The 13,841-nt window shown below is 39.7% G+C and overlaps 1 protein-coding gene across 1 annotated transcript in view; it reads left to right on the forward strand.

Moving 5' to 3' along the window:
- RBP1 (retinol binding protein 1) overlaps positions 1 to 12,424 on the forward strand; it is a 52,395-nt gene extending 39,971 nt beyond the window's left edge. Inside the window, exons 3-4 of the mRNA XM_044666672.1 lie at positions 11,236 to 11,337; positions 12,187 to 12,424. Of these exons, the coding sequence (XP_044522607.1) occupies positions 11,236 to 11,337; positions 12,187 to 12,240 (156 nt within the window). The 3' untranslated portion in view covers positions 12,241 to 12,424. The remainder of the gene's footprint in view (positions 1 to 11,235; positions 11,338 to 12,186) is intronic.
- The last annotated feature ends 1,417 nt before the right edge of the window (positions 12,425 to 13,841 follow it).

The following is a 13,841-nucleotide window of genomic DNA, read 5'->3' on the forward strand; positions in this document are numbered from 1 at the left end:
AAGGAAGGAAGGAAGGAAGGAAGGAAGGAAGGAAGGAAGGAAGGAAGGAAGGAAGGAAGGAAGGAAGGAAGGAAGGAAGGAAGGAAGGAAAGATCAGTGGGGAAAAGCAGGAAATGAAGGAGGGAAGAAAATAAGAGGAGGGAAAGAAGGAGCAAAGAAGGGGTGGGAGGGAAGAAGATAAGAAAGAAGGGAGGAAGGAGAGAAGAGGAAGAGAAGGAGAAAAAAGGAAGGAAGGAAAGATGGAGAAAGAAGGAAAAAGAAGGGAAGTGAGAGAGGAGAAAAGAGAGGTAGACAAAGAGGGAAGAAAGAAGTACTAAAGGGGAAAGAGGAGATAAAGAAGGAAGAAATAAAGGGAGAAAAGAAGAATTTTCATAGAGCTTAACACTTAAGTTGAACTTTGATTAAAACTAAGAATTCTAAGAGGTGAAGGTAAAGAGGGAATTTCCAGAATGAGAGAGATTTTGTGAGAAGATACAGACATGGCAGATATGAGAGAAGGAATGAAAGTTTGGAGAAATTTGTTCAGACCCAGAGGAGAGGCTGAGGTTTGGGTTCTGCCTCATATGGGCAGATCCTATACCCCCTTCCCCTTCTTTCTTCTTTCCACCCCTATTTTCACAATGATGAACCAAGGTCAGGACTCTATTTCTGTCCTTCCTGTGGTCACCAACTGGGTGAAGCCAGGAGTCTGGGCTGACACTGGGTGCCTCCCTTCCCACCAGTGCCAGGAGGTTTGACCCTTCCTCAGCATTCTAGAGGACAGCTACCTGCAGCAATTCTTTTCCATAGATTTATGTTTTCAAGTCTCTGATAAGTATCTCTTGGCAATGGTTTTATTCCAAAGAGCTGGCCTGCAGCTCAGTGAATACAACCACAGCAACCACTTTTTAGCTTTGTATCTAGTGAATAACATGGAGGAAGACAAAGAGGATCCCTTGAGGTTTTGTCCTGGGCCCTGGACCAGGGCTGGCAGAAGCTCATGCCCAACTTCCTGTGCCAGAGGGACCAGCTGCAGGCATGGATGGACTATTAGGCACTGTTGTGAAGAGGTCATGGCAAAAGAACCATCCCATTGGGCTTGGATCAGGGAACAGCCAATTCCCACAAGGGTGCTCATTGAGGCTCTCTCCCAGGTTGACCAGTACGTCTGTCATATTCCATGTCTCAAGCCTCTCTCCATGAGGCTGCTCCATTTGGATGATGCTGGATACAGTGGGACTATTCCCTATTTCTTCCCCAAATAGCCTTCCCCTAAGCAGAACTCTCTTAAAAAGCTTACCCCACATCCTGAGCAACAGTCTCCCAAAATGCCTCCTTCAACTCAGTCGCTTCCCATGCTTTCCTTGGCCCCTTGGCCCAGGAACCTTTTCCTCATCCTCCAATGCAGCAACCATAACCTGGAACCTACCCTTTGCAGATCATGACAAAGCTGGCCACCGCTATCTCCTGTGGTTTCTGGCAGTCAGTAGGATAAAGAGTGGCTGAGACCAGCCTGTTGGCCCTTCTCTTCACATTGCCTCTGGGTAAGGTGATTGCCCTCCCTGGCTTCAGGCTGGCATCACTGATGCCCTTCTCTTCCTTCCTTCTTTTCTTCAACTTCCTGGTTCTTTAGCCTCAGCCCTCCTTGCTATAGAACTCCTAGCTTTCTTGACATCACAGTGGTCTTGGTTCCTTCTTTAATAAATTGGATAAGAGAGAAGAAAAAGTTATTTTTGGCTGAAACATATAATGCATGAAGGGGAGTAATGCCAAGTAAGTCAGAAAAGCTAGGCTTGAAGCAGTTTGCAGAGGGTTTTAAATGCCAGGCTGAGGAATTTATATTTCATCCTAGAAGCAAGAGAATCACTGAAGATTTCGAGTTTGAGATTAATGTTGTCACCTGCATTTTAGAGAATGTAATTTTGGCAGTTTCTTAAAGGAATTATTGGGGAAGGAAGAAATGGCAGCAGGGAAGGTAATTATGAAGCTATTGTGTAGGCAAGAAATGATGAAGGCCTAGGTAGGTATGTGACTGATGACACTATATAGAAGAGGTTATGTACGGATAATGGTAGAGTTGGAACTAGAACCCAAGTCCTTGGATTTCAAACTCTGTGTTCTTTTTCATGATATTTGAATGGTTCTAAATATAGGAAATGTTCCAGGTAGCCAATGAACTGCAGATGGCTCTTTCTTGAACCTCAATTTCTCTCTTTCTCTTTCTCCCTTGATGTCTGTCTCTGTCTGTCTCTCTGACTGTCTCTCAAGAGGTTGCAGGGCATGGTGGGAAGAATCCTGGATTTGTTGTCAACGAACCTGCATTTGAATCCCATTTCTCCCACTTAGAAAGCTGCTTCTTTTGACTGTGTCTTAACTTTCCTAATCTATAAAATGAAAAGCCTGTCCTAGATGTCTTCTATGATTCCTTCCTGAGTTCAACTCTGTGATCCGTTAGAAGACAGGTTCTGTCTTCTGGGGTCCATGACCTTGTTTATATACACATATGTAAGTATCTATTTGATATACATATAAACAGGCAGCTAGATGGCACAGTGGCTAGAGCACTGGGCTTGGAATAAGGAAGACTCATCTTCTTGAGTTTAAAACCACCTCACACACTTACTTGCTATGTCACCCTGGGCAAATCACCCGTTTGCCTCAGTTCGTCATCTCAAAATGAACTAGAGAAGGAAATGATAGAACCACCCCAGTATCTTTGCCAAAAATATAAAAACAAAGAAAAAAATGAGGTCATAAAGAGTTAGGCATGTCTGAAAGACAAGAAAATATATAAACTATATATACACATTATTCTCCTTCATGTAATAGATATATACACACAAAGATTTTTATAGTGATTTAAATATAACTGGTTTCCTTTATAATTTTCTATGTATTTTATTTTATGCACTAATAACATTATTCTAAGGCTTTATCAAACTGCCCAGGGGATCCATGACACACAAAAAGATTAAGAATCCCTTTCCTATGTAGTGATTAAAAATCTCTGGAGACCATATCTTAATTTTATAATTATTATTTATTAAATAGAAGAAAGCAGGCCATACAGAGAAAAGAAGAGAGAGAGAAGCATGAGCCACTTGAGAGCTAAAGAATGGAGGCTGCCCAGACTGCTAGCATGTCCAGTCACCGCCTGCTCCATGCAGCAGAGCCAGACTTCTCATTCTCCTGAGTCTGTAGTTCCTGGAAAAAAGGTCTGACTTCTTGTCCTTTCTGTCAATTTATAGTCTTCAGGGTGTCCCTTTCCAGGTCCTCTCTAATTAGAGATCTCAGACTTCAATCAAGACAAGAGGCAGGTCTTTTGGATGTCAAGACACTTCACTTTTCCCAACATGGCATTTCCCAGCATGGTGGCTAGAGTCAATTGATCTCATTTTCTAAAACAGTTCTCGTATGGAGATAAAACAAGGAGCTGGTCTTTGCCCTGTCAGTTTTTACATCTAGACAAAAGAAGTGAAGACCCAACATAACCTTGGTAAGAGACAGTTTGGGCTTCAGCCCTAAAATCAAACTGTTTTTTTGGATGGAGAGGGGAGGAGAGCTAAAAATAATTCCAGAGAAAATATCACAATTCTGTCTTAATTTTCCACACCTAGAAATTCTATGAACTCCAGTTAGTCCATAGGTCTTCACTAAGAAACCACTAAAAATTCAAGGCAGGCAGGTGGGAAGGAGGAAGAAGAAACTGGTATTGGAGAAGATAGGAGAGCAGGGAATAATAGGATGAAAGAATCACATATCAGAGTTGAAAAATGCCTTAGAGAGCTTCAAATTCAGCCTTTTATTTAACAGATGAGATCCTGGAGAACCAGAAAAGTGATGTGACTTTTCTTTTTATAAATATAATTTATTTTACCAATTATATGTAATAATAACTTTCCACAGAAGTTTTTTTGAAGTTATAAGATCCAAATTGTCTCCCTCCCACCTTTTTCTCCCTCTTCCCAGAGGGAATTCCCAGATAAGCAATCTGATTTGAGTTATACATATAGTATCATGCAAAAACATACTTTCATAGTGGTCGTTATTTAAGAGAATATTCACAAAACCAAATCCCCAAATAAAAACACAAATAAACTAAAGTAAAAAGTGGCATACTTTGTTCTGCATTCTGACTCCAACAGTTTTTTCCCCCTGGAAGTGGAGAGCATTCTTTGTCATAAGTCCTTCAGAATTGTCCTGGATCATTGTATTGCTGAGAGTTGCTAAGTCTTTCACAGTTGATCAAGCGATGTGACTTATGAAACATCATGAAGTTCTTCATCGACAGGGACAGTGATTAGAATCTAATTTCCTGACTCCCAGTTCAGTGTTTCCTCCACTCTGTCTGTCACATTCTGCTTAGTGACTATTGAGGAATTCCTGACCTGGGTCTTCTCCTGGCTTCAGTCTCACCTCCCCCTCCTCATCTAACCCTATCCTCTTTCGTAGGATCCAAGTCCCAAAGTTATCCCTTGCCCCTGCTCAATAGCCACTGCTAGGTTTAAGGTACTTGGTCTACACGAGCTGTCACATTAGGATGTGAATGACTGATAGTGTCTCCCTTCAGACCCTCTCGTGAGTATTTGCTTATTATTTCAAATTAATTTTGAACCATAACAATTTTAGTCAGTGTGGAACAAGTCGTGTTTGACTCACTCCTGAAAAGATAGAATTTTCTTTGTGATAGGAGAGAAAGGATGACTATGGTGAAAGAAAAGCATTTTCTCCCTTGAGACTCTTTACCTCATCAAACTTACTACTCTTTTAAAGAAAGACATTGGCTACTCCTTATGCCACCACTTCTCTATAACCAACTTCCTCTCTAGAGCCTGAGGGAGACCTGGGCTGCCCATTCTGACCTCTGTGGTCTGATTTTCACCCCCAACTTACAGGAATGGGCAAGAGTTCAGTAATCTCTGGACTCCAGGATCTTCTCTGTCCTGACTCCCAGCACTTCTAAGTGCAGATGTATCTGCTAACTAGTCAAATCAATAAGCATTTGCTTTTTTTCTGCCAGTAATATTTTATTGTATTTTCCCCCAGTGATATGTAGAAACAATTTTTAATGTTTGTTTTCTGACATTTTGCAATCCAAATTCTCTCCTTCCCTCCCTCTCTGACACAGCATGTGCTGTCATGCAATACATAATTTCTTATTTGTCATGTTGTGAAGGAAGACACATATTGCACATACAGGGAAAAAAACTCATGAGGGAAATAAAGTGAAAAATGATATGCTTTGATCTTCATTCAAACTCAGTTCCTTTTATGGAGGTGGATAGCATTTTTCATCATGAATCTCTCAGAGATGTCTTGGATCCTTGTATTGCTCAACAATTATTTATTAAGCAATTATTATATGTCAGGTACTGTGCTAAGGACTAGGAACACAAATACAAGTGGAAAGCAAATCAGTGGCTGCCCTCATGAAGTTTACATGCTATTTAAACAAGAAATAAAAGGAAACGGGGGAAGGAGAGGATGAAGGTACCTGGGCATAGAGCATGGGAAAGAAAGTCAGGCGAGTCAGGAATACAGTATAGAGAGGGATTGTAGTAACACTTCAACTTTTGAAAAATGGAAGGGCCTGGATTTCTTCCCGTTTGGGGCATCTAGGAATTTTCATAACTATTTCAAAATATCTTCCTGTTTTGCCTGGTTTTCTCCTCCCTTTGGCTCAGAATTACTTGAATCCAGAATTACTTGAGGCATCTTGGGGTAGAAAATAGGGCACTGGAGTTGGAGTCAGAAAAACCTGGGATCAGATCCCACTTCTCATACCTACTACCTCTGTGAGCCTGGGCAAGTCAGATAACTTCTCTTTGCTTCAGTTTCTGCCTCCGTAAAATGGGAGAACTGAATGCAATGGCTTTTTAGGACCCTTAAACCTCTGCCTATATAGACCCTCTAACCTGTTTGGATTGAGGGTACAAAAGTCATCAGAATTTAGACCCTTTCTAAAACTCCACACATGCCTAATTACCATGTTTCCTTATATAAGATTTGCTTATGCACATTATTGTAATCTTGGTGGATTAACTCTTTTGTAAATTTTATTTGATAACACCAAGTTCTAGCTGGTTCTAATTACTCGACCAATCTGCTTCTGTGCAGCATGGCTATTTCTTAATAACTTATAAAAAGTTAGAATATTGATGAATTTAGTAATCTGATTGGTATTGAGGACTAGATAAAAGATTTATTAATCACTTAATAATAATAATAACTTGCATAGTGTTTACCATGTGCCAGGCACTGTGCTAAGTGCTTTACAAAACTTATTTCATTTAATCCTTGCAACAACCCTAGGAAGTAAGTACAATTATTATCCCCATTTTACAGTTGAGAAAATTGAGAATGAGGTTGCCACTTGGAAGTCTATTGACTTCCCCAAGGTTTCACAGCTGCAGATATCTGAACTGGATTCAAACCCAGGTCTTCCTGACTCTAGGTCCAATGCTCTAACCATTGTACTGCCTCGTTGCTTGCTTATATCCCCTGATATAAGTACAAACAAGCAAGGCAAGCTCTATCTATTGCTTACATACTAAAGGGAAGTTTACATTCTAGAAGGGAAACAACACATAAAGGGCAACTATGAAGGGGGAGGGATGAGGGAAAACAAATGGCATGAAATGAATCAAAAGCAGTCTGAAAAGTGATGTGGAGCCCTGAGCCTCTGGTGAGATAAAGGGTAGCTCACTTCTCTGAGTTGGGGGACCCAGGGACAGAGTCCAAATGTCTAGCTGGGAGGAGATAAAATTGATGACCTGAGTAGAGAAGGCATAGACTGGATCTAGAATAGACTGAGAAGTAGTGTGGAGTCCTTGTTGTTTTTGTTCAGTCATTTTTCAGTTGTGTTTCTTCGTAACTCCATTTGGGGTTTTCTTGGCAAAGATACCGGAGTGGTTGGCCATTTCCTTCTCTAGCTCATTTTACAGTTGAGGAAACTGTAGCAAACAGGGTGAAGCAACTTGCCAACGAGTAAGTGTCTGAGGCCATTTGAACTCAGATTTTCCTGACTCCAGGTTCATCCACCGTCTAGCTGCCCTCTTGGGAACCTAGACGCAGACACAAGTAAATAAAGCCTCACCTCAATAAGGTTCACCTCAGAACTTCTCAACCTGAGAATAGTGGGCTCTAAGTAGATTATTTTCAAAGTTAGAAAATGGAAGCCTGATTGATTTGGGGAATATGACTTGTTTCATTTTTACTGTAAGATTTTTAAAGCCCTGTGAATGGCTGAATGCTTCAGTGTTTTAGATCATAAATACCTTTTCTATTTATCCCCACTAGAGCCTCTTAGTCACCATTTGTCATTAATTCCCTTTATATTCTTGACCTTTTGCTCTTCCAGATGAATTTTGTTATCATTTTTTCTAATTCAAGAAATTAATTATTTGGTAGCTTGACTGCTATGGCACATCAGTCACCATTTGTCAGTAGATATCCTTAGGAGTTTGGTTTACATTAGCTCCCATAAATTGTTGATGTTCAGATGTTTCAGTCATGTCTAACTCTTTGTGGTGACCCCATTGGGGTTTTCTTGGCAAGGATAAAGAGTGGTTTGCCATTTTCTTCTTCAGCTCATTTTACATATGAGGAAACTGAGGTTAAATAAGTGATGCCCCAGAGGCACACAGCTAATAAGGGTCTGAAGTCAGTTTTGAACTCAGGAAGGTGAGGCTTTCTGACTCCAGGACCAGTATTCTATCCACTGTGCAGTTTAACTTCCTTTAAATTAATTGCTGATTAATTAGAAGAAACAGAGTAGTATTTTTACTTCCTTCATAGTTTTGACCTGAGTTAGAAACTAGGAAACAGAAAAAAAGAATTTAAAAAATTTTTATATTTTCTTATTTTGAACTTAAATACCTACCACATAAGATTAGTGTTCCCATATAGACAACAGAACACAAAAACAGGATTGTACATTGTTATACTAGAAGTCTCTATTATGTACAGCTTGATTTTCCTTTTAAGTATATAATAAATTCAATACCTACCTTTCAAAGATGCTTTGCTTGTCTGTGATTACTTTTAAACTTTTGTCTATTCTATGCATTTAAAACTGTTCAAATAAACCCTGATTTTCTTTTGGAGGAGGGGAGAATCTTATTCTTATCCCTATCTCTACCCAATCCAATCAGAATAAAGCAAAAGAATACTTTTGCATTAAATACGCATAGTCAAGCAAAATAAAATTCTCACATTGGCCATGTCTGAAAATATCAATTACAGTATTTTAGAATTGGAAAGGACTTCTCCAACCATTTAGTCCAATATATACCCAAAAGAATTTTATTCTATACTATAGTTGACAAGCAGCCATCCTACCACTACTTAAAGAGGAATGCACCTTTTCCTACAACAGTCCATTTCTTTCCTTTCTTTCTTTTCTTTTCTTTACTTTCCTTTTTTCTTATCTTTTCCTTCCTTTCCTTTTCTTTCCCTTCCTCCCTCCCTTTCTTCCTTCCTTCTCTCCTTCCTTCCTTCCTTGCTCCTCTCTCTCTCTCTCTCTCTCTCTCAGGAAGTTTTTCCTGAAATCAAACCTACATTTATTTCTTGGCAACTTCTAGGAATTGCTCCTATTTCTCCTTTCCTGAGCCAGATAGAAGTAGTCCAGTCCTCCATATGAAAGCCCTTCAGATGGTTGAAGAAGGCTGCTATATCCCCTTTACATCTTCGTTGCTCCAGACCAAATGTTCCTAACTTCACCAGATCTTCAGGCTTGAACTCAAGGCCCTTGACCATTCCAGTTATATTCTTTATATGCTCTTCATTTAACAATCACCTTCCTTCCTAAACTTCAATCTTTAGAACTGAGTACAATTCTTTGGAAGTAGTCTGACTACAACAGAGTATGTATGGACTATCACCTCCTGTTATTGGCATAGGAATTCCTTTCTTAATGCATTAGTTTTGTTGACTGGCACATCATACCAGTAACTCAAATTCAGCTTATAGTTCACTAAAACTCTCAGATCCTTCCCAATGTGCCATCTAAGTATCTCCCCTCTTATCCTATGTGCAAAGTTGATCTCTGGGACTCAAGTATAAGACTTTATATCTATCCCTTTGAAATTCATCTCATTAGATTCAGTCCAGTGCTCTAGTCTGGATACTGTCATTGATCCATTAGATTGCAAGTTCCTGAAAGGTGTCTTTTGCTTCTTTTTTTGTCTCCAGCACTTAGCACAATGCCTGGCACATAGTCCATGCTTAATAAATATTTATTGATTGATCAATCATTCATCGAATTAGCAATCCCTTCTAACTTTTGTTATCTTTGAATTTGTTGACCATGCCATCTTATGCTTCTATCCAAGCTAATGATACAAATGATAAATAACATGGGACCAAGCGTCAATCCCATTGTCACTCTCTGGAAATCCAATAAGTCTCATCGACTGATGAGGACCCCTGGGCCTGGCCCTAGAACCCTATGATGAACCATTAGGAGTTCCAGATTTTTAGATCTGCCATTCCAATGAAATTTCTTTTATGTATTTCAGATGTTCCCAAACTTTTTTAGCCTACCACCCTCTTTCCAGAAAAAAATATTACTTAGCGCCCCCTGGAAATTATGAAACTATTTATTGAACTCAGAACAGAATGTAATACAAATAAGGTGTGGCCATCACAGCCTCCCTGGATCACTGCAGCACCCACCAAGGGACGGTAGCACCCACTTTGGGAATCACTGATGTATTGTCTTCCTCTATTAGAATGTGAGTTCCTTGAGAATAGAAACTATCTAACTTTTTCTATTTGTATCTCAAGGCCTAAAGTGCTTGATATATAATAAATGCTTCATAAATTTTATTCAATTATTCAATTTGACATGGAACCATTGACTGCTCTAAGTCCAAACATTTAAACAATTCCAAATCCATTTAACTATACCAGTTGCATTATCACCTAACTCACATTAGTTCATCAATTCCACAAAAATAGTATAAGAAACTTTATTAAATGCTTTCCTAAAATCTAAACAAACTATACCTGTAGCTCTTCCCTGAGGTACTACTTTACTAATCCCATGAAAAAAAAATGGTGGGGAGGGGAAGTAGAGAGACCCAGGGGAAAATGTGAAAATTCCCTGCTGCTCAACCATCTTTAGAATTCATCTCTTGTTTACTTCCCTTGTTGTTGTTATTGTTATGCCATTTCAGTCCTTTTGGACTCTGTGATCCAATTAGAGGTATTCCTAGCAAATATACTGGAATGGTTTGCCATTTCCTTCTCCAATTTATTTTACAGATAAGGAAACTGAGACAAATAGAGTTAAGTGACTTGCCCATGGTTACACCATTAGTAAGTATCTGAAGCCAGATTTGAACTCATGAAGATGAGTCTTCCTGATTCTAGTCTCTGCACTCTTTAATCAAATTGGATTTCTCGCCATTCCATGATTGTGTCTTCCACTTTGTTGCTACTTCTCCTTAATTTGTGTTGTTCTTTCTTGCTGGAATACTCATTCCTCTCTCATCCTCTTATTGAAATCCTATCTATCCTTCAGGACTCAGTTCCAGTGCTACCTCCTTCATGCAGTCTTTCCCATTCTTTCATCTGGAAGTAATCTTTTTTTTTTCTCTGACTTCCTATGGCGCTTTCCCTTATACCAGTTATGAAATGTGCTGTTTCCGTAAAAGGATTCATGAATGTGTATCATCTCTATTTTTTGACTGGAAGCAACCTTACTTCTTACTTGTCTTTGAAATCTCATCCTCTTTGGTGCCCAATATGGAATATCACATATGGTAGGTACCAAAAAAACAAATAAAGGAATTGAAGATGGACACTGGCTACTTCTGAGACATATGACCCTTGTTAACCATGGAGGATAAACACAAATAGACTTCACACTAATTGGCTATTTATTCAGCCACCACCATGCTGCTAATGCTAATGTTAACGTTCTGAAATTCTTCTTTCACTCCGATTGGACTCCCATTTCCCAAGCTTTTGCATGCCATCAGGTGGTCAGCCTCCAGCAGCAGGGACTTTTTTTTCCTAAAACTAAATGTTCTTTTTAAATGCAATTTCTGGAGTGCTTTATAACAGTTTTTATTTTTTAATGATTTAGACTTTTTAATTAGGAAGGGTGATTAGAATAGCCACTATGTGTTGTTGCTAGAGATTCCCTTTAATGAAACTGACTTTAGCACAGTAAATAAAAGGGGCACTTGAGCCCCAGTACTGCTCCCTCCTCCAGTCACCTCCCACTCACCCACTGTGCTTGTTTGGCAGACCAAGGTGAGCTGGGAAGGTGACAAACTCCAATGTGTACAGAAAGGTGAGAAGGAAGGCCGAGGTTGGACCCAATGGATTGAAGGCGATGAGCTGCATCTGGTATGTTCCTAAACCTCAGATTAAGTACTTTCCTTTTGTTTCTTGTTTTGTTTTATACCACAGTAGCAGTTGTGATGTGATATGTGGTCTGGACTGAATGGTGAGAAACCAATCATTGTCAGCGCATTCAGTTTGCCTCTAAAGTATAGAACTCAGGCGGGCTGCAAATAAATTGCATTAACTCTGTTTTCAACTTCATTATGTTCCACTTAAATATATTCTGGAAAATTAAGTTTTGTTCTGGGATGGAGTTTTAGTTAATCCAAGTGTGATCAGTGTCAGGGGTCAGGCTCCCTAGCTGCCATATTAGTAATTATTGAGTAATGCAAACTAAAATTTAGCAGAAACTTGAGCTCCAGAGGGCAAAGAGCTGACACTGCATCAGGTGAAGAAAAAGATTTCTTTCTCCTGATCTTTTAGGGACCACCTAAATGGGCATACAACACAAGATCCACAAAGCTCTGGATTCTTTTTTTTTTTTTTAAACCCTTAACTTCTGTGTATTGATTTCTAGGTGGAAGAGTGGTAAGGGTGGGCAATGGGGGTCAAGTGACTTGCCCAGGGTCAGACAGCTGGGAAGTGTCTGAGGCTGGATTTGAACCTAGGACCTCCTGTCTCTAGGCCTGACTCTCAATCCACTGAGCTACCTAGCTGCCCCTATCTGAATTCTTTTTTTGAAAGAAAATCCCATATAAGGGAAAGAGTATTGGTCTTAGAGTCAGAAGTCTCTGTTTAATTGCTTACCATGAGACTGTGAGATTTCTTTGCTTTTTTTGAGCCTTAGTTTCCACATGTGGAAAATGGGAATGATAATAATAATGATATTTATGTATCACATTTGCTTTCCAGGAAATGAGGGTGCAAGGTGTTATGTGCAAGCAAGTTTTCAAGAAGGTACAGTGAACCTGACATCAAGAAGAAGGGCTGAGTTGAAATGTCTGTCTGACCCCCGTCACTTCCTGCTGTTAGAGGGCCAGGAATAATGCCTGACCAATTAGAGAGCCTACCATCCCTGTGCACATGTCATCCAAGTCCATCCTTTGCTTTTTCATAGTTTCTTTATTAAAAAGAAATCATTACAAATAAACATGACCACTGTCAGACATTTATATGAAAAAAAAATGAACACTATCTTATATACATCTTTTTCTTTGCCTTTCTATGGATGTCAGTCAATAATTATTTTATTAATCACCTATTTAAGTGCCATATCAAGCCAAGTTGTAGGAATACAAGGGCAAAACTAATTCCTGCACATGAAGAGCTCACAATCTAATGGGGGTAACAGTATGAAAACCATTACCTTAATATAGATTTATGCAGAAGAAACTGGATAAAATTTCAGCAGTGAGGGGACTTGTGAAAGGTCTCCTGCATAAGAGGGATTTGAGTGGAGTCTTGAAAAAAGCTAAGAAAGCCCAGAAGCCCAGGTGACAAGTCCAGACTTGGAACATACATGCAAAGGCAGAGTTGGGAGGTAGAGTATCACATTCAAGAAACAGCATTAGGGCTAATGTTGCTAGATCATAGGGGACATAGAGGGACTCAAAGTATAAATAATTTAGAAAGGAAGGCAGGGACAGGGTCATGAAAAGCTTTAAAATCTCAGGATTTCATTTTTGTTCCTGGAGGTAATAGGAGACCACTGGAATTCATTGAGTAGTGGGTGACTGGATCAGACTTGTGATTGCTGGTAGGGCAGATGAACTGGAATGCAGAGAGTCCTGGGAGAGGAAGACCACCAGCAGGTTCTTATCGCAAGAATCCAGAAGTAAGTGATAAGATCCTGCTTTACAAGGTATGCATGAAGAGAAAGACATTTTTCTTTGTTTGGTTGGCTTTTGTCCTTTACAGTGGAAGAGGACCAAAATGCCATCACTGAATGATGTTTTTTGACTTGCATATAAATTGAATTCAAGTGAGGCAGAATTGCACAAAATTTTCAGCCTCGTTTTCTCATCCAGAGTCATCAAAATCCATTGACAAGACTGGATTTGACCCAGGATACATTGGATGATCTTGACTTCTTTGATATCTGAACAAACTCTATGTGCTCCATGCTACCTGCGTCTGTCTCCTCCATGATCACTGGACCAAATTATTCTAATCCACCTTTGCTGGTGAGGGAAGTCTTCACATGCCTGGGGTGGACACTTTTCTAACTCGCTGATGGACTTGAGATGTCAGTCTGGTTTAGCCTTTCTATGGAGATGCTTTTACCAGGACATGGTCTCTGTACATACTAAAGCTTGGAGCCCATGGTGGTTGAGAAGCCCTGAAAAAGCTCAGCAAGCCCTTACACTAGAGGCACTGAACCTCCCTGAACACCCCATGCACCCCAATTTCTTCTTAATAAAATCCTGAACAAATCTCAAGCAAGATTGGCTTGGTGCAAAGTAAAAATAGGCAGCTACCTACATGACCCCTCCCAATTTTTATTGCTGCTTTTTGTTGTTTATTACATTATAGTCATTTCCCCATATACTCACCTTATACTATACCCT

The sequence above is a fragment of the Gracilinanus agilis genome, chromosome 3 (assembly GCF_016433145.1).
Source record: "Gracilinanus agilis isolate LMUSP501 chromosome 3, AgileGrace, whole genome shotgun sequence".
Classification (NCBI taxonomy): domain Eukaryota; kingdom Metazoa; phylum Chordata; class Mammalia; order Didelphimorphia; family Didelphidae; genus Gracilinanus; species Gracilinanus agilis.